Raw genomic sequence first — 21,980 nt, 5'->3', positions numbered from 1 at the left:
TTGTTTTTGTTTTTAAATTTATAAGTGAGATGGGTGGCCATATAAATTAAACAAACAAATAAATAAATCTGATATCTGAAAATGCAGTTCTCAGTCAAGAATCTGCTTGTGTGGCCAGGAGAAAAGAAAGGGAATGTTTCATTTATGTAGCTCAGGGTTGAACTGTGAAGTCCTTGGGATTCTCTGAGCTTGGTTGTTTTCTTGCAAACATTTCATTATCCATATAGGTAACATCTCCAGTGCTAGAATGGAGTGGGGTTTGCTCTCTGTTTATATACAGTGGCTTGCCCTGCCAGTGTTGGATTTTTTTTTTCTTGATAGTTCCTTGATTAGGTTATTGTTTACTGCTTCATTGTATGTCTGGTGATAATATTGATGTTAATCTCTGCTTATCTGGATGATGATTGCTGGTAAGGAGATATTCTGATCTTTTGTTTCCTTTTTATTGCCTGTTTTGAATAGTGTGTAGATGTGGTTTATCTCTATGTGTCTGTTGATGGCTGCCTTGTCTGAATACCAAGTTTCCAGGAATTCCCTTGCATTTTTGGATTTAGCTTGATCTAAGATGCTGAGTTTCCCAGTTGAAACTATGGTGAAGTTTGTCCATGTGTTGTGAGATTAAGAAGTTTTCATTTTTCTTATGACTGCTAGTTGGGGTTCATGGATAGGCTCTGCTAGCCTTCGGTCTGCCTGTCCTATATAGTGGTTTTTGCAGTCCTTACACTGTACGTTGTAGATGACTCATTTTTTCTTCTTGGGCTACTGGGTCTTTTGGTTTACTTAAGATGTTTTGGAGAGTTTAGTTGGTTTGTGTGCTACAGAGATGCCATGTGGTTGTAATAGTCTGTTGGTTGTTTCTGAGATGTTTCTGAAGTATGGCAGTGTTAACCTTTCCATAGCTTGTGTTGGTTGTGTTGTAGTAGGTTAAGTGGTCTGGCACTTTTTGATAAAGTTGCGTGCATATCCATTTTGTTGGAAGGTGTTGTATAGGTGCTGTTTCCTTTTTCTGCTGTTCTGGGTTGCTGCAGTGTGTTTGTGCTCATTTGAATAATATTCTTACACAACTCCTCTTGTGGGAGGTTGGGTTGTTTCTTTGGTAATGGAGTACTTGGTTAGTGTGGGTTATTTTCCAATAGACTTGGGTTTCTAATTTGTTGTCATTTCCTCTGCTGATGATATCCAGGAAGGGTAGCATGTTGTTGTTTTCTTCCTCTGGTGAATTTTATTCCTTTAAGATGTTGTTGATAGTTTTATGTATCTTCTCTAGTTGTTCCTTTTTTATTATAACAAAAGTGTCATCTACATACCTGATCCATATTTTTGGTTGTATGCATGGAAGTGCTATAGTTTCTAGGCATTGCATTACAATCTCTGCTGAATCCTGAGAGTGGTGATCCCATGGGTGTGCCTCTGATCTGTTGGTATATTTGTCCATCAAACTGAAAATACATAGTGAGGCAGAGGTTGATGAGGTCCATAATTCTGGGTATTTTGATCTTAGTATATTTGGTTAGGTCAGGTGTGTTGTGTAGTACTGCTGACCTTGATTCTTTCGCTAGTTCTAGGTTTATTTGCAATTAAATTGTTATATGAAAGGGAGACAAACTAGTTAGACTGCATTCCAAAGATGACAACTCACTTCAGCCTAGAATAAGAAAAGACCATGAAAAACCCAGAAGAACTGAACACTTCCTCTTAGCTCCTACTGATTTCCTAGAGGTTTCTAGGTTAGGGTTAGGCACAACTCTGAGCTGTGCAAAACTGTCAGAGCTTCCAGTCAGATCTACCAGTAACTTTCTCTGAAACAGACAGCTGGCTAACAGCCTACTGATTTAATAAGGAAGAAGCATTACGACAAATCAAACAACCAAAATCTATGCAATTAAGTAATTGTAAATTGGTTACAAATATGCATATATATTTTCATTGTATATATGTAAAGACCATTTGACAGACTCCAAATTTGATAATTATCTTGTATTAAATTACCATATTCTTATCTTCTCCATGTTGTAAATTATATATTGACCAGAGTCAGGAAAGCGGTGTAGTTTATTTCTGTATGACAACATGCTCTTCATGTGGCAGTGCTAATCATTAAAGCCTTCCTTATCATTAGGCAGAGCAATGTGGGAAACTTTGGCCATACATGTTGTAGGGCTGTCATGCTGTCCTAAGGTTTGTAAGGTTGATCTGTAAAGTGCCTTATAGCTTACCCTACATCATCAATGCTAACTTATTCAGCCATGAATACTGAAGTGGGATTTTATCAGTATAATTGGCTTTTATATATGAAATGGAGAGATGCTCCACTTATTTGCCACAGGAAGCAAAATGTTTGAGGCAAAGCTGAATAATCATATTTATGGGACTGAAATCATGTATGAGCCATAGCTCATGCATTTGGGCAGACAAGGCAGTAGAAGATCTAAGAGCCTGATAAAATATCAGTGTAAACTCCAGATGCCACCCAGAGCCTTGACAGAGATCTATAGATGCTCAGTGTGTAATAATCATAACATTAGTTATTCTGGATTGGAATATTGTCTATCAATTTCAAGCACTATTTCACAGACATTGGCAATGTTCTACTTTTATTTCTGACTTCATGCAACTCTAGTGAATGGAACATATTAAGTCTTCATTCTTGAAGTAGTAAACAACTATTATCATTCAATGAACAGTATCCTATCAGGGCAATCCAGATCTGTAAACCCAAGCAGCATATCAGTACAAAACTGGCAAACATTTACATTGCTGGTACATTCATATGAATGTTTTAAAACATTCTTGTTTCTTCATCACACTGATTGCTTTCCTGAAGTGAGTGAGCCATCTGGTGGTTTAAACCACTAACTTCACTTCTCATTTTTCTATTTTTTTCTTTTAATAAATTTTTCAATTCCTGATTTTAAGATATTCAGCACGTTTTGAAATATGTATGCAGCTTGAAAAGTGAGAATGCTACAATAAACACTTTTATCATTGTCTATGCATTTTTTCATGGTGGTTTGAGTTTCATCAACAGAATTAGAACTGGGTATACAATTCTAGAACTATACATATTTCCTAGCAACATAATTATTGCCTGGAAGAACATAGAGGATTCCAGTTGCATGCCAATTATTTCATAAACTTTTCTGTGTATTCCAGACATCCCTCAGGAACTTAAAGATATGGGGTTAATTTACAAAAACCACTTGATATGGGGGGGGGGGAATTATCCTTACTTCCTCCAAAACTCTTCTTCATGTGATGGCTTGACTGAACAATGGTTTCAAAAGTTTATTTTTTGATATTACAACTAAATGAACAACTAAAAGAAACTATGTACTAACGCTTCCATCTTGGATGTAACTGATTCAATCAGTACCTTTCTCACAGTCCAAACCATAGTGGGTTCAGAGTCTGCATTAATCAGTATGACTCCCTTAACTCTGGCTTAGCACAATGTTTGAACCCAATTATTATTTGTTAAACATGATTTATGGTGTAACATTTAGGTGAATCTTGTCACTATTTAAAAAAAAATAAGCTACATTGAATTACAACTCTAAGTACATTTACCTGGAAATGTATCCACTGGAATTCAACAGGATTGCTTTTGGGCAGTGACATAACAGGATTATATGTTATGTTAGTTGTCTATTATTCCTACCCAAATCAATTGTTTTTAAATCATGACTCAAATTTAATCTCACATATTTCAATGGGACTTAAGCATGGCTTCATTTCTAACTAGTTTAATTATGAGGAAGAAAGCACCATTAACAGCACAATTTCACTTTATTAGACAGCCAGGCCATAGGCTGGTTATCAGATTACATTTCAATAATCAAGTAAAGTTCTGTACTGCATATAATAATATACCTCATCTATATGAGGCAATTTATACTACAGTCCATGCCCATACACATACAAGTGCATACAGATTTCATTGGATCTTAATTTCATGTTTATATAACATTTAGTCTTTTAATACCTAAAACTGTATCAATCAAGGTAATTTCATTCACTTTATAAAAACTATTTCTCAGATAATATTCACATATTCACAAACATTTTTGTAGCAAAATACTGAGCATAAGTAAAATATTAAGGCTTCCAACAGAAGCTAAGTTCATACACTTGCAAAAATATTGGAAAACTGGTTTTTAATAGCAGAGTGCCACCTGGTGGAAAAACAGATTTTAATCTCAAAATAGTCTTAAGGTAGTATTTTTTTCAAAATATCAGGATTGTACTGAGGTTGTACAGGGTAAATGTGATCAACATCAAAAATAAACTATTTGATAAGTAGATAGGTTGCTGAATTTTCAACAGGGAGTGAGATAATTAGATTGAAACCAGTTATACTAGTGCCTCAGTTATACTAATGACTGATAATTTTAAGTTATAAATTATCTTTTTTTAAGAAAATCAATACACATTCTGTTCATTTTGTAGAATATTTACTAGGAGCTGGACACTAAGCTTGAAAACTTGTTTCCTATTAAGTATGCTTATGAAACCAGCTAAAACAATCTGTCTTCATTTTGGATGACAGAATTCAGACGCACTTACTTTAAAGCAACCGTGCAGGAGTAGGTTTCACCATTTTTCCAAATTAATAAATTAACACCGAAAATACTTGTTCTAACCCAAACTCACCAATTTATTGGTGGCTTCAGGAAAATAAAAATGAGATAACCATATTTCAAATAAAATTTCTATTTCCCTTTTTTTAGACTTTACACAGAATTTTTAATCTGTTTGCTAATACTCTATATTAACATTTTTGAAACTGAAAAATGCACTAGTATTCTAATTTTTTATGCTGATACAAATATACCTTATGAAATAATTCTAGTTTCTTCCATTAATATTGCTTGGCTCACTGGAGAAAAATTTAATAATCCTCTAGACCTTGTTTAAAATACATTATCCTTGCTCAACAATTATTAAGCAAAAATAACAGGTGAACAAAATTTTGTGATATTATATCTAATCAGATAAACACTGAAGGAAAGCTTGACAATTGAGATGCTTTAGTCAAAGGATTTTTAATACAGTGCAGATTTTCTGGGTGAAAGAAAAACACTATAAAAATGGTGGAAAAAGAACAAAAGATAAGGAAAGAATAAAAGATAAATGAATTATTATTTCATGAAAAAAGCCTGATTTATTAAAAAATACCCATGCAGGAAATACTAATTATACAACATGCCCAGATATATATTCAACTGTGATGCAAGAATAGCCGTGGCCTTTGGATTAGGGAGCAAATCCCTACAAGGCAGATGGCAACAGTGAAACGTGGTCTTTGTACAAAGGCCAAATGAAAAAGAAATCCTCTAAACATTACTCTCATGTACAGATGATGCAACAGAAAACTTTGGACTCAGAAGCATTACTTATCCAGACATGTGGGGGGAGGGGGAACAGTCTTCATCCTAAGTCTCTAGAAGAGGCCTATCTTAACTGGGTTGGGGGTAGAGAAAGCATGCAGGCAAAACAGAAATCCCAAGCACGATGCATATAAAGAATTAAGTGGATTGGCTGTACTGCTAGAGCTCATTTGGAAAGCTGTACCTACACAAATGTTTATCTAAAAAGAATATACACTTCCCAATTATATAGGTATGCAACAGACTATACATACAGCCTATAATAGTACTGTAGACACCCCCAGAGCTATAAAGGAAAATAATAACCTACAGATAACCTCTCTGCTTACAACTAATCAAGTTCTCTTGAGTAGAGCTCATTTGGAAAGCTATTTTCCAAGTTTCTTGGAACCAAATAAGGACTTTGATTATTTTTAGGTCCCAAACAGAAAGGTGTAACTATTGTGTCTTGCTTCCTCAGTGTTTCCTTCTTTGAAACATTTATCATCCAACGTTTCAATAAGTGAGATAAACACAACAGAAAGTTACTTCATTTGGAGGATACCTATGAATGCAAGACAGTGCCCTCAAATTCACCTGTTTTATCATTGATGGATCTTGAGCAATTGTGCTACTGTGGCCTTATTTTTAGAAATCTTTCCAGAAACTTACAATGTCTGTGTAACATGTAAAATATCTTGTACCCTTTCATTTGTGTTCTGCTGTCCTAAAAGCCTTGGCTCTCAGAAAGGCTTGGAATAGCCAGGGTAGTGGGAGGAAAAGGATCTGGCACAGAACTGGGTGGAAAGGATTCAAGGAAATCTCCCCTCCCCCTCCTGGAACAAGAAAAAAACCGCAGTAGGCGCCTCCTACGCGGAAAACCTGAGTTGCAGAGGAGACTGAGCTGTGCCGAGGGAGGGTGAAGGACGGTAGGCCGGATAGTTTTTTGGGAAGGGGAGCGCGAGGAGCAAGGCTGAGCAGGTATCTTCCCCCTCCTCAGACTATCTGCCGTTTCTCTTCGTGCAGGCTATAGCAAGTCGCCAGAGCCGGGCAGGCGTCCAACCAGCTGTTGCCATGACTGTACGCACATATGAGCTCAAGCCTTGTCTAGGAGGTTCCCGCCTCCCAGAAGGGGCAGAGGGGGGAGCTGAAAGTGACTACATATAAGTGCAAGCGCGCGCTGCCTTCGCTCCCATACTCAAGGCGAACAGCCGAGGTGATCTCCAAAGCCAGGCCTTGCTCCTCTCTAACTCTCCCTCAGGACGTTGCAAGTGAATTCAGCGCGCGGAAGAAGCCCTTACAGCGCTCGTGTTCGCCTGGGCCATTACAAGCATCCGCTCGGCTCTAAGCGGTTCGAAAGACATTCTCTGCCCGGTGGTGCTAAGCGCCATTTGCCATTTTCAAGTTTTTTTAAAAACTCACATCATCATCGTAATTACTATTAATTTCCTTTCTATAACCTCGCGCGCTGCGTGCATCATGAAGGGAGCTAAGGCATGTCTGGCGCTGAGCACGCTGTTGCTCTCGCTGGCCGCTCGAGGCAGCCCTTCGTCGCTACAAGAGGAGGAGTTGGTGGTGCCCGTGAAAGTGGATCCTGTCGGGCAGCAGCAAGCGGCCGACGAGCAGTTCTACCACCTGGACGCCTTCGGGGAGCACTTCAGTTTGGAGCTGAAGCCCGACAACAGCTTTTTAGCTCCGAGTCTGACGTTCCAGTATATTGGCAGCCGCCCCCAAGACCGGAGGGAAGAAGAGGAGCCCCACCAGTCGCTCGGCGCGAACTTAGCCCGCTGCTTCTATTCCGGCACAGTCAATAGAGATCCGGCCTCGGCCGCAGCCCTCAGCCTCTGCGGAGGAATCCGCGGCGCGTTCTACCTGCGCGGCTCAGAGTATCTCATTCAGCCAGCCAACGTCTCCCGCGGTCCAGCAGAGGAGCAGCTTCAGCTCCACGTCCTGAGCCGCCCTCGGCAGAGCCGGGGCCCCCGTGGCGGCGGTACTAAGTGCGAGGTGCCTGACTCCAATGAAACTTCGGCCTCAGAAGGGCGGCGGCGACGCCAAGAGGAAAAGCAACATGCGGAATACGCGACCCGTGCAGGTATTAATCTCTCTGCACCGCACCTCTCTTCGTCGCCCTTGTCCAAACAGGGAGCTTAGCTTTGGGAACGTCAGTGACGATGCTGTGGGGCACGCATGCGCTCTAGGCGCGCAGTTCAGAGTGGTCCAAAAACCACATTACGGCAGGCTGCCATTGGTCACTCTGAAGCTGAGGTCATAAGTGGAGGGATAAGAAGCAGCAGTACTAGTTGAAGTTGAATTTCAGTAGTTTGTGGCTTGTATCATGTTGGAAAGTGGAGAGATTAGAGTGAGAGACACTACTGAATCGGAATATCTAAATTAATTTAAAGGAGTTACCTTAACTCTCGGATCCCAGCTACTTGGTGGGAAAGTATTTTGATTGCAATAAACAGAATTTCCCAGTAGTTTCGGGTTACAGTCTTATGAATGGGAACAAATCTGGTTAAATATGTAGGATTAACTTTCATATAAACACATGTAGGGTACGTAAAATGGAGAAGTCTTGGGTGTGGAGCTGCCTTAGGCTAAGTAGTATTTGACAATACAGTGATTAACACATTTTGGTATAAAACATTTCAGGCATTACAGGTTACAGCTCATGAATCCCTCCTCCAGAGTGGTTCTTCTAAACTTGTATTCTGTGGGTTACACCTAATAAGTTAGTTTATAGTTGTCCATACTTAATGTGGTAAGGAAAATACAGCCACAAAACATCCTTGCAAGAATGCCCTAAATGAAAAATCTGTGTCTAAATTTGCATGACATGTTTTACCCATGGTTTACTGAATTTACCCAGTTTTCTGGATTCAAACAGTGCAGTGTATATACAATTCATATGGTCTAGGGATTCATATTAAGCTAAAATGTGATTACCTGATTTATGCTTCAGTTTCTCAAGTAAAACACAGATAGTGTGAATACTGTAGCATATAGCTATTTAAAGGTAACAAGTGAAACATCCTTGCAATCAAGAGGATATGTTGTCTGGCTGAACATACTTTAATGTCTGTTTGGAATTAAATTCCACTGAGTTAAATGCACCAAAAGAAAGAATACATAAGATTCTACTTCTACTATAACATTGTCAGGCCAAAGGTAAAATAGCAATACAGTTAAAACTTGGTTTGTGTTTCTTGGTTTACCAATGTCCTACTGACCTTCTGAGTAAATAGGATAAAATAAGAATTGCACACATTCTTAATGCAATGTTATTTTTTTTCCTTTAATTTAACATATTCATGTTAGTTTTGGAGTACATTCTGTAGAATTGCCTGGGACTTAACATTTTCAAGCAAGCTTCTTTAGGATTAAGTTGTCGCTTGTAAATAAAAATACATCAAATATATTAAGTATGCTATTTCTGGTCAGTTTTGTGGATCGTATCATTAAAATTTAGGCTTGTATCTTAACTGGGAAATAGTCCCAATAAGTATGGGGTTAATCTATTCTCTTGAGTTGCTTTCAGTTCCACTGGTGAGAATCAGTACCTAGAATCTAGGTCCTAGCTGAATGCCCCAAGGCAGTTACTTTTTCTACTATTTTACATAGTAATTTCCACTACATTCCACTATCTATCTGTTGAATAATATTCACTATAGCTGATCTCAAAAAGCTAAGCAAGGTTGGACCTAGTTAGTATATATAGGCCAGACCAAGTTAAAAAAAAAAAAATCCTAGAAGGCAATGACAAAGTACTTCCATATTTTTGGCAAGAAAACTACACAGATGTGTTCATGCAGTCATTAGGAGGCAAGTTCAACTCAAAGAGGACTTTAAAGCTTTAGGTTCTGTTCACATAAAAGTATCCTAAACTGTGGTATTTGTTATATGACAGTTTCCTCTAATCTGATGCTTTCTGTATGTATTGGATTCCAACTTCCAGAATCTATAGCCCTTGGCCCTTCTGTCTTGGAATTGTAATTAAAATATTTGGATCATACCAGCTTGAGGAATATTTGCAATTAGGGATGTGCAATATTTGCCAATCTGGGAACAGACCATTCTGAGTAGCTTCATGCTGAACCTCATCCAGACTGTGCTGTTCTGGGATGCTGACTGGTGCTGATTCAGGGATAGCCCACCCTTAGATCCCCTTGAAATAACCTGTTTATTATTGTACTTGGCTTTCCATGTATAACCCCACAAACATTAAAATGCAGTGTCTGTATATGATAACGAACTTGGTTTTAGTATGGGAAGGGAAAGGATATCTTTCAAGTAATTTCTTTTAAAAAGTGAAGTCTCCTTCAAGTTGAGCTGTGTTCCTGATAATTTCGTAAATGAATATACTTCATTTTATGTAGTAGTAGCTATATAGTAGTGGTCTGCCACTGCAGGTCTACCACTGCACCACTTCCAGGATTTTTTTTTTTTTTTTTAACTTCCCAATCAAATGATATTCCTTGAAGGGCTCCCATCTGACTTTTGGCCAGGCATAACCTTGCTGAGCTTGAGCCCAGACCTGAACAATTCAACCAGCTGCTGTTAGCTGCAAAACTAATATTATACTTTCATATGCACAATATACAATTGTTCACATGACAAATGAACTTTTAGTTTAAAAGTGGGTTAATAGTAATGTTTGCCTTCAGTTGATAAAGCTCACCTGGAAAACAACTATTTGTTCTCAAAGAAGACTAGTTTCTCGTGTAGGGATTTTTCTGATCTGTTCTGTTCTGTTCCATCCCATCCCATCCCACTGAAAGGAAGGCAGAGAATGGGACACCTACATAACTGCAGTACATTTAGCTGCAGAAAGTTGAAACTCTTCTCTATTTGATTACTGAAGAGGAACTAGGAACTGGCAAAAGAGAGTAGGAGTATTTCCCTTTCCATGCCCTTGGGAAGTTTTGGATCAGATCCAGGCAAAGTTTTCCATTTCAATAATTTTGATCTTTGAGGAGGATGGCTATGAAAATTTATTGGCAGCAGCAAAGATTTATGTTGCAAACCCTCAATGGAAATATTTCTTAATATGCAGTCAGAGGATTTAACCCTTTGTAGTAGATACTTCATTAACATTCCTTAGTTTTTTAAAGTTTTTTAAAATGGATCAAAAAGAATGGACTATTTAGGTCATCTTTGGGACTCCCATTCTGTCGTGGCAGTGGCTGATTATTATGATTACGATTTGCCAGTTGTATAAATACTGTTGAGAAATGTTGATAATATATAATACTTATATTTTACTTTTATTTTTTGAAATGCAGAGAATAGACATATAAGGAAGAAAAGATTTGTGTCGAGCCCCCGCTATGTGGAAACTTTGCTTGTAGCCGACCAATCTATGGCAGAGTTCCACGGAAATGGACTGAAGCACTACCTTCTCACACTCCTGTCTGTGGCTAGTAGAATATACAAGCATCCCAGTATCCGGAACCCTGTTAGTTTGGTGGTGGTGAAAATAATAGTCATCTATGATGAGCAGAAGGGCCCTGATGTGTCTTCAAATGCTGCTCTCACTTTAAGGAATTTTTGTAGCTGGCAAAAGCAGCATAATCCTCCCAGTGACCGGCATGCCGAACACTATGATACTGCAGTTCTCTTTACCAGACAGGTAAGGAGAAATACAAGAAAGAGTGGGAATTTATAGATTCCAGTTAATATAATCTGAACTTTCTTCAGTCGATGCATTCAAAAATACTTTTTTTTTCATTTGAAACATTTCAAAGAGTATGTCAAAAATGTCGTTACTTAGAGTGAGCTAATGCCAGAAATTTGTTACATTTTTAATAGTTTTCCCCATGGAGAAATGTACAAAAATATTTATTGAGTGTTTATTATTTATTTATTTATTTATTTATTGAATTTCTCTCCCGCCCATCTCCCCTACAATAGGGGACTCTGGGCAGTGTTTGATTAGGAAATGTTATTGTTACATGACCATGAACATCCAATTTCTTTTGAATCCTTTCAGAATATGTTCCCGGTCTCTTCATTGCCAAATACTTCTAAACATTGAGTAGAGACCATTATCATAGTTTAAAATGTGAGATGATCAAATGGTTTACTTAAAGAATTAATAGGAACAGCACATTACTGAGTAAAAATCTGTTGTAGCATGATTGTAATGGTGTTGCAAGTCATCTTGTTTTCTGCTAGCCCTGGTATATCTTCCAGACTGAATGACATTTTTATTTGTTGAAAGGCTGAGCGTAATGTTCTTTCCATAATGAAAAGGCACATTGCCAAAATAATATCATTTCTGTCAGGTTTAAACTCCTGACCTAATTAATAATGAAAGTACATATTTTCTTTTCATAGGATCTCTGTGGTGCCAAAACATGTGACACTCTTGGGATGGCTGATGTGGGAACTGCTTGTGATCCAAACCGCAGTTGCTCTGTCATAGAAGATGATGGCTTGCAAGCTGCTTTTACAACCGCTCATGAATTAGGTAATTGAGATTCAGGGTAAATTTGTGGCAAGCTTATTTGTTTTAAAAACATGAATTATGCATATTGGTCTGTATTTAAGGCTTTAAATCAGTATAGTTCTTTCAGTTACTCTGGTCTAGTTCTCACCATGGTGCCTAGGTTCTGCCACATTAGATAAAAGTGTTGGCTTCAGTCATTGTCCAATAAAAAATAATTTGTGTGTATGAAATCCATAACCTTTCTCCTGGACAGTTAGCTTCCTAGAGCAGTGTTTCTCAACCTCAACAACTTGAAGATGAATGGACTTCAACTCCCAGAGCTGGTTGGGGAATTATGGGAATTGAAGTCCACATATCTTAAAGTTGAAAAACACTGTCCTAGAGGCTGAGAGATTTCTTTTAATGCACGATCATGCGGGTATATTTCATTTGTAATATAAACCAATGGAAGTCCAGGTTTGCAAACATTGGGACAAAACTCTGAGCACAATTGTTTCTCAATATGTGAAAATAACTACTGAATATTGTAAACATTATCAATGATGAAAAGTAAATTCATTCAATTTTCTTAGAGGAAAGAAGTGGCTGAGAGTTTTAAAATACACTCACATAAAACTTGGGTGTTATCTGTGCATAGGATTTGTAAAAAGTTTGATTTCAGAAAAACATTTTTAAAAATCTTTAAATTATCATATACAGTAAAAGAGGAGATGAACATTGGCTTTCACTTTTGATATCAGTTCTTACATGCCATCATGAAAACTGAACACTTAAGATAAAATTAAATATACAACATAATACCATTAAAATGGGTCTTTAGGATTTCAATACTTATCTGATCCATCAGACTCCAAGAAATGTAGAATTAAAAGTTGCACAATAATACAATAAATTACATGGTATTTACTATCCAATTACATAGTATAACGATCAGCAATAGGACAAGAACACAAAACAAAACACAACATTTCTATTGTCATGTCACAATCAAACCAAGATCAGTATCCAACAGCTCTCCAGAAAAGCCACTCTTGACAAACTTGAAAGTAAGTTTGTCAAGAGTCATGATCAAAAGACCATGAAAGTAAGGGGTATTATAGACAAGCTATTCCATAGGAGGGAAACCTCCAAAAATAAGGTCTACTTCTGTTCTCTCCCCCATTATATCATCAGCATGATGAGTGGGGGCCTTCAGCAGGCATTCCTTGCTTACCCATTTTTGACAAGCGTAATCTATCTGTGATAGAAGTCATCAAAGGTAGCTAGGCCTCAAACCATATAAAGCTTTATAGGTGACAATCAATGCCTTGAACCGAACTCAGAACAAACCATTAGCCAGTGGTGGTATCACATAACAGTAATGAATCTAACCAGTAAGCACACACCATACTGCAAGTTTTGATGCATGATGAGTTCATCCCTTTTTTTTTCTTCTTAAAGGCCATGTGTTTAATATGCCGCATGATGATGCAAAGCAGTGTGCCAGTATTAATGGTATAAATAGCAATTCTCACATGATGGCATCTATGCTTTCCAACTTGGATCGAAGCCATCCTTGGTCTCCATGCAGTGCTTACATGATAACTACCTTTTTGGATAATGGTCATGGTAAGTTTTAAATATCCTGCTTATATTTCTAGCTGAATTCTCTTTGAGATAACAAATTGTAATATTAGAATTAGTTGCTTTCAAGTATTTTTTTAGGTATCAAATCAGCTAGAAGAACATTAAATTATAGCCAAACAAATAGGATATCATGGGCCCCTGTCTCAACAAATTGCTGTTAGTCCAGAAGATGAGAATCATAAGTTCAGGGGAAAGATTAATATAGCTGATATACCTAGCCATAACAAAAACTTAAATATAAATGGGTGCCCAAACTTACCAAATATCAGAAGGCTCTGATTTGATTTACCTAATATCCTAATGACCTGTTTCCTGGAAGCATTGGTCTAACAGAATGGAAATAAAATGTCTGGGTGATAGATCTTGTTACCTGCTTATGTTTAAACATAAGTTCCCATTTAATGTTTTGTAATGAACTATCAAAATCTTCCTGGTAAACATTAATAGGTTAAATGCCTACTAATATCAGTGTTTGTTTCTAGTAATTCTAAAGTGGCAAAGGACATAAGTTGCCAGGATCTTAGTGATAGAATACAAGCTGGGAATACCATGTCTTAACTCTGAAGAAATGCTCTCAGTAATAATACTCAGTACTGAAATATGTGGCCTACTGATCTTGCTTCATAAAACCTTCTTATATTTGTAAGCATTCTTAAGCTAACAGATGGAAATTTAAACCAGTAAAGTTGACAACAGACTGGAATTTCTCTTGTGAATTCATGGGTCAAACATTTGAACAGATATCTTCTAGTTTCTATTGTCTTTCAATGGATGATACTACAATATTTAAAGGAAAAATAGTCAAATGTCACAATATGGCTTTTCTTTGCTCTTCTCAGGCGAGTGTCTGCTGGACAAACCTCACAAGCCAATGCCATTCCCTTCTGATCTACCTGGCATAATGTATGATGCTAATAGACAGTGCCAGTTCACATTTGGGGAGGATTCCAAACATTGTCCTGATGCAGCTAGCACATGTTCAACTTTGTGGTGTTCCGGTACCTCTGGCGGACTGCTTTTGTGCCAAACCAAACATTTTCCTTGGGCAGATGGTACCACTTGTGAAGAGGGAAAATGGTGCATGAATGGCAAGTGTGTTAATAAAACAGACAAGATATATGATGTAAGTCATTATTTGCTTGTGGTTGAGTAGATGAAATTCTGAGTTACTCAGGTTTAATTTTTCATTTAAAGAATTTAATTTTTTAATTTTTCCTTTTTTCCTTTTAATAAATATTTAAAAACACAAATCAGAAAAAATAATTAATACAAAAATAAGATAGGAAAGAGATTTATAAGCTATATAAAATTGGATAAAAAATTTGAAGCACTATTTGTTTAGTGTTGCATATAAAAGTTATCAAAACCATGATTAAAATGAAGTTACTATTCAGTAATTAACAATAATTAATAAAAATAGCAAGTCAGAATAAACAATTATATATTTTAGCAATCAACACTGGAGTAATCTACGAAAGATAAAACATCTTGTACCTCAAATTTAGTTTATCAGAATACCCAGTGTAAGAGCATTCAGAACAAAATTCATTAGATTCAGTAGATGTTAGTTATAAGTAAATGTGCATAGGATTTATTTCCTTTCACCCATTTTAAATAGCTGATAAGGTGTTGCCTTACCTGTTTTTTTTAAAACAGTACAGTCATAATAATACACTATATAAATAATAGGATCATAACTTCAACTGTTTCTAAATTTTATGCTACCATCCTCTTATTTCTCCTAAAAGGAATGTTTTCAATACATTTAACATGCAAATTTGTTTCTGTGTTTCAAATTGTAGACCCCTGTTCATGGAGGCTGGGGCTCATGGGGATCCTGGGGAGAGTGTTCAAGAACATGTGGTGGAGGAGTGCAATATTCTGTGCGAGAGTGTGATAGCCCAGTTCCAAAGAATGGAGGAAAGTATTGTGAAGGCAAGCGTGTGCGGTATAGATCCTGTAATATTGAAGACTGTCCAGAGAATAGTAAGTTTCACAGTTATTTTATAAATGCAGTTATGAAATAAAACATGAGTTTCCCAAGCCTGATCAGTGTCTTTTCTATTTACAGGCAAAACTTTCAGGGAGGAACAGTGTGAGGCTCACAATGATATTTCCAAATCTTTTGGAACTGGCCTTATAGTGGAATGGACACCTAAGTTTGCTGGAGTCTCTCCCAAAGACAGATGCAAGCTTGTTTGCCTTGCAAAAGGCACCGGCTATTTTTTTGTTCTTCAACCAAAGGTGGGTACAAGTGCATATCATACATATCGGGAGCTTTATATGTGTTCATTAACTTTGACCACTGCTAAAACTGACGAATGACACATTCTCTAATAGGCAACTTAACATTTTACTGAAATTCCTATACTCTGCTATTCAAGATTTACCCAAATAATAATTACTTAGTAGTTTACCTGTTCTTATACCAAATGTATTACAAATGATATCTATGCTGCCCTAAGATCCATCAGTTCTCTTTGTCAATATCCTAAGGGTAAAGAGACCTTCAAATCAAGCTAGAGCTATGGTGACTTTGTTGAAACAACCATGCTGTTTTCTTGGCAATAGCACATAAGTGATTTGCCACTGATTTATTTTGATGTTTTTCAACTCCACAGTCTGTCTTGCTTCCTCCCATCCAAGTACATGGCCTAACCTTTCTTGCTTTTTAATCCAGACAAGGTTGGCCACCTGCTGCCATCTGCTAAAATCATACTTGATATCTTAGCAATATACAGTATAATTACTAAACATTTCACCTCTAAAAAACACTCAAATGCCTCAACAAAATTTACAGGCTTTTCAGGCCCTTTGGTTGACATTTTGAGACAAAAATCTACTGTACCTTTTAAATATCTCATTATTCTTTTTAATCCTTGCCAATCATGCTCAGTTGGTTTAGCTACTTTACGGCTCAAAACTCCAACAGCATAGGATAAATCAGGACGTGTCCATTGGGCTAGGTGAAGGATTGAACCTATCACAGAATGGTACACTTCAGGTTTTTCACACAACTTTTCACATGTCTTATGTTTTAAGAAATCACATGTCATTGGGGTCTTTACAGGTTTTGCATCTGACATCCCCATTTGTGCTAACAACTGTTCTATCTTTTTCTTCTGACTCAGATAGATTTCTCCATTTTCAGTTCTATGCACTTCAATACCAAGGTAGTATCTTAACATACCCAAATCCTTCATTTTAAAATATTTCTCCATTTGCTTTGCAAATTCTTTCACCAAGTTTAAAGAACCAGTGACAAGACAAAAATCATCAACATAAGTGATAAGGACTGTATAATTTTCTCCAGTTCCTCTGGTGTACACACATGAATCAGCTAATGATTTCTTGAAACCAATTTCTAACAAAGCTTTATCTAAACATTGATGCCAACACCTCTAAAAAACACTCAAATGCCTCTGATTTGGTTTCCATTATGAAGTTACTAAGAAAAAAGTATAATATAAAGCTTAAAGACCTGAAGAGAGATTATATTTTTCATAACAGAAAATCTTAGTTGGTTTTATAATCTCTGAAGTGGTGGTACAAAATGTTTTTAATTCAATTTGTTTTGAATATAAAAGTATCCTATTTCAAGTTCCAAATAGTTGTTTCATGACAGAGTGTTTCTAGCTTGAAGCACTTCTGAAATAATTGAGACAGTCCATTTTAGATGCTAGATGGGTTGTTTTTCTCTCAATATGCTATTTTGAATTTGAAATTGCGTATTTTCAATATTAAGATGATTTGGTTAAAAAAAAAAGTAAGCCACTATTCTTAAGGAATTAATTAAAAACAGGTTACTGCGGGGGGGGGGTATGGTTCAAGGTGTTCTGTTTTTAGTTCTTTTGTTTTTTATGCTTCTATCCAGTTTTAAGGAGTTGCTATTGCAAGTTAGGTGGCCAATCAATCAATCAATATATAAATGTAAGCTTTTGCTGACAGAAACGTTAAAAAATGAACGTCTTATTTTTGTCATTAGGGAATATAAATACATTTACTTATATTTTTTTCCCCAGCCTAGTACAATTCCCACCATTTCCCATCAGCCTGGGAAAGATTGATCTAGAGAGAGAGACAAAAAACAATTAACTGCCTTTTATACTCTTTTCATGCACATCTGTGCGCATCTAGCTGCTCAAAACAGGGATTTTTCTGCTTGTTCTGACAATACCTGCCCAACGATATGGAGAACTCTAACTTTAGAGTGAAAATTCTTCTTCCTCCTCACTCCCCAACAAGTTCACACAGATTATTTTTATTTCAGAATTGGATTGCTGAATTATGCATGCATCCTATTCCTACTCCAATGTCAGAAAAAGTTTTTCCATAACCAATCTTCTTTAGGGCTTGCATAAGTATTTACATATTGATAATATATCTGTCATGCTGGGTTTTTGTCTAATGCGTTTCAAAAGCATTTTTTTACTTGATGTCTCCTGGCACCTTATATGCTCACAAACTGCCATTTTGATTTTATTTACATTTCAGACACAAGATAATTGCAAAAAAAGATTGCAGTATTAGATTGTCAGAATGTAGTACAGTTGTACACTTTCTGTCTTTGTTCATACATTAAGCTAAACCATCGCTTTCTTGGTTATAATTTATTGATTAAACACTTGGTCATGTTCATACAAAATAATGGACTGTAAACCAGATTTATAAATCATAATGGCACTATATCATAACCCACATTCACATGATATATGAACCCCAGGGACAGTCTGATTTGAACTGAAACTTAAAAGTGATTGACTGGATTGTGCTCAGTACTTTAAAAGCTTAATGATAAACTTTGTAATACTAAGATAAACTTCTAATCAAGTCTTCCTTGTTTTAAAGGTGGTAGACGGAACTTTATGTAGTCCAGATTCCACTTCAGTCTGTGTCCAAGGACAATGTATAAAAGCAGGATGTGATCGCATCATAGGATCCAGTAAGAAGTTTGATAAATGTGGTATCTGTGGAGGCAATGGATCTACCTGCAAGAAAGTATCTGGAACGTTTTCTAATGCCAGGTGTGTTTTCAGACTTTGGGAGTTTGTCACCCTTCTCATTATCATGAAATACTTTTTTCATTTGAATTGTTTAACCAAATCAGTTTAAGAACTAATATTGTAGATCAACTACTTATAAATTTTATGTTAGTATATTCTTTTAGTTACAAGGTTATCAAGATAGATTATTTTCAGATTCAACCTAAGTTCTTGCATGTAATAGGAGTCCTTAATAATTAAGAAGTGCTGGTATTCAACTATAGCTCTTCTTCTTCCCTGTAGACCTGGTTACCATGATGTTGCTGTGATTCCTGCTGGGGCAACAAACATAGAAGTGAAGCAACGAAATAATAGGGGTACACGGCAAGATGGTAGCTTCCTTGCAATCAAAGCTGCTGATGGTATTTATATTCTCAATGGTGACTATACACTGTCAACAGTGGAGCAAGATATTACCTATAAAGGCAGTGTTTTGCGATATAGTGGTTCATCTGCCTCTCTGGAAAGAATTCGTAGCTTCAGTCCACTGAAGGAATCATTAACAATACAGGTCCTTACTGTGGGCAATTCATTTCGACCTAAAATCAAATATACCTATTTTATAAAGAAATCAATACAGTTGGGGTCTGAGGAGCCTTTCAGTAAGACTGAATCTTTCAATGCAATCAAGGAGACAATTTTATCGGAATGGATTATTGAAGAATGGGGAGAATGTTCTAAGTCATGTGGTACTGGCTGGCAGAGAAGATCTGTAGAATGCAGAGACCTTAGTGGACAACCTGCCTCAGACTGTGCGAAAGAACTCAAGCCAAGTGATGTACGACCATGTGCAGACACACCATGCCCACGATGGCAGCTGGGAGACTGGTCACCATGTTCTAAGACATGTGGGAAGGGTTTCAAAAAGAGATTATTAAAGTGCATTTCCTTTGATGGTACTATTTTGACATATGAAAGCTGTGACCTTTCAAAAAAGCCAAAACATTTAATAGACTTTTGTAATGATACACATTGCAGCTAAAGTATAACAGAAATCTAAAGATGTATGTATGTATATTGAGACCAAAGCACTGAAATTGAAGTGAGAGGTAGCAACTATAATTTGTATGTGGAAATTCACAGTAGATTCACTGAGATGGGACAGTGCAAATATTATTAGATGGTGTTAAATCACAGTGGAGTGGGAAGGAATCCTGTCAATGAACAGTAGATGAAAATGCCAGATTAGTTGCTAACAAACTCAGAAACACACATTTCCTCATATTAGTTTGTTACAAGTTAAACAGAACATAGGCAATGGCCAAAACAAACTTAAACACGTTTGCATTCTAGTGGGAATTGGCTTTTTTTTACTTCTGGAATTTATACTGTGGTACTGATAAAATTCCTTTCTTAAAGTGGGGAAGAAAAGCAAGTTCTTTAATTATTGGTCAGGTCTTGCCTACCTAACAAGCAACAAAACCACATTATTTATAGAGAGTTTTCAACTATATTGTTCACAGAGAGCAAAACAAGTAGTACTGGATGCTTGAAACTCCAAACATTAGAAAGTATTTAATTCTCTTAAGAGATATCTTGCAGTCAGTATGTTTATTCTGTAGAGTTACAGTGACAACACCTTCAAAGCCACATATCAGTTGGAATGGTTTAGATAGGGTTTTTGGGGGGGGGGGCGGTTGGTATCTGTATGTATGCCACATTTGCTCCAAAAGATTGGCAAAATCAAACAGAGCTTTGGAGCACATGCATAGTTTCTATATGAAAGCTGGCTTCTTCATGAAGAAGTAAATTCTGACAAGCTGCCATTTCACATACAGTTACCATGGTGGTCAGCAGTAACATGCTTACATATGACCTTTTGCAAACATATAAAATTCCACTATAAATGGAACATCTCTTATTACAGCTTTCCATAACCTGATGAATTCCAGATGTGCTTAGCCAGCATAGCCAAATACTGTGCTGGTTGGGAATTACAAGAGTTAACAGTCACAAAATATCTGGAAGGCCCTAAGTTGTCTCATTGCATACAACAACTTTACACTGCTCAAATCATTTGTAAAGCAGGGAAGATTAAGCTGCGGGATAGCAGGTCCATCCACAGCAGTTTGCCAATATCTGCATATTTAAAACTATGTGCTAGGCTATTGACTATGAGAGAATATGTCTCTTCATATGTATATAGTAAAATATATTACTAAAATTTATACATACTTTATAAGTATTTAAATTCTTTCCCTTCTGAGAAGGATTATAATTGATAACAAATGCATATACTGTAATGAATGTATTTATTTTTATATTTCTTGTCTAAAAAGATCTCTTAAGTTATCTTTAAAAAAAAGACATATAACGATAGAGTATTTATGCAATATAGTATGTAACTAGAGGTAATAAACTATGAATTTTTGAAATTGTTTGAGACTTTTTATTTTATGTTTTTTTTTTTATCACGTGTTCATAAGAATAGCTAGTCTTAAATTTATCAAAGGGCATATGTTAAGATATAATCTTTGTGCTTGCCAGTGCCATGCAACAGAATCAGCAGGGAATGAATTAAGATCTAGATATTCTCTTGTCCCGGTGGAATGTACGTTGTATACCAGCTGGCCCATTAATTGGAACAAATGCTATCATAATCCACTTTTCATGCTTATCTGGATTTAATATATATTCAAATTTAAGGTAATTGATCTAGTCCTAGTCACATTTACATTCCTTTGAATTTCGTGTTAAATCTGACTTGTACAAGGCAACCGTTTGAAATTTAATTGCATGGTAAGCCATTTAGTTAAGCCATTTTAGAATGCAAGTTCATCTGTTTACCCCTACACTGAAGTCTGAAAGTCTTGCCATGGAATTATGAAAATTATTAGAACCGTATGGTGAAATAGTTCATTTGATTGATGCTGTAAAAAGCGTCTCTGCAGCTGGATTTTAATCTTTATTACACTGCTGTTGAAAAATAAATCTGAAATAGAAGAGAATATATGTATTTCAGGGGTGAACTGTGGAGTCCTTGGTGCTCTCTGAACTTGGTTGTTTGCTTGCAGACATTTCATTACCTGAATACCTAGATGTCTGCAAGCAAACAACCAAGATCAGAGAGCACCAAGGACTCCACAATAAATCTGAAAATCAGATTATAAGATAGATGATTGTACAGAATCAAAAAAGAGTAGAACTAGAAACCAAATTCCCTTGAAATACAGTATAGAAGAATCCCTAGGTAAATATGAGAAAGAAAGAGAAAGCATGTTAAGGCTCACAAGGGATCATCTTTTTCCACTCCTGCTGGAAGACAGAGCATTGCTGTGATCATTCTCCTAAATGTAAATATTTGAAGTCTACTTCATATTCCATAGTATTAAGGAGAACACTCTGTAACTTCCCAAGGACATCCCTTTTTTTTTTTTTTCAAATTTACATTTCAGGCAAATTGGCAATGGAGGAAGTCCTTTGATTGCTCGTTTCTCCTGTCCTGAATCCTACCTTCTTTCACATTGTGGTTGAGTTCACACATCACATTAACCTATA

The 21,980-nt window shown here is 36.6% G+C and overlaps 1 protein-coding gene across 1 annotated transcript; it reads left to right on the top strand.

Annotated features, from left to right (window-relative positions):
• Positions 1–6,254: 6,254 nt before the first annotated feature.
• On the top strand, positions 6,255–20,857 carry ADAMTS1 (ADAM metallopeptidase with thrombospondin type 1 motif 1). The gene is made up of 9 exons (XM_007430165.3): positions 6,255–7,458; positions 10,649–10,995; positions 11,703–11,835; positions 13,255–13,422; positions 14,280–14,563; positions 15,243–15,426; positions 15,512–15,684; positions 18,289–18,464; positions 18,726–20,857. The coding sequence occupies exons 1-9, from the start codon at positions 6,846–6,848 to the stop codon at positions 19,462–19,464; spliced, it is 2,817 nt and encodes a 938-aa protein (XP_007430227.1). The 5' UTR covers positions 6,255–6,845; the 3' UTR covers positions 19,465–20,857.
• The last annotated feature ends 1,123 nt before the right edge of the window (positions 20,858–21,980 follow it).

The sequence above is a fragment of the Python bivittatus genome, unplaced genomic scaffold, assembly GCF_059951505.1.
Source record: "Python bivittatus isolate LINGU-HERP-01145 unplaced genomic scaffold, Pbiv_v1 ctg000350_np1212, whole genome shotgun sequence".
In the NCBI taxonomy this organism is placed as follows: domain Eukaryota; kingdom Metazoa; phylum Chordata; class Lepidosauria; order Squamata; family Pythonidae; genus Python; species Python bivittatus.
The sequence above is the reverse complement of the archived record's forward strand: the minus strand, read 5'-3'. Positions and strand labels throughout refer to the sequence as shown.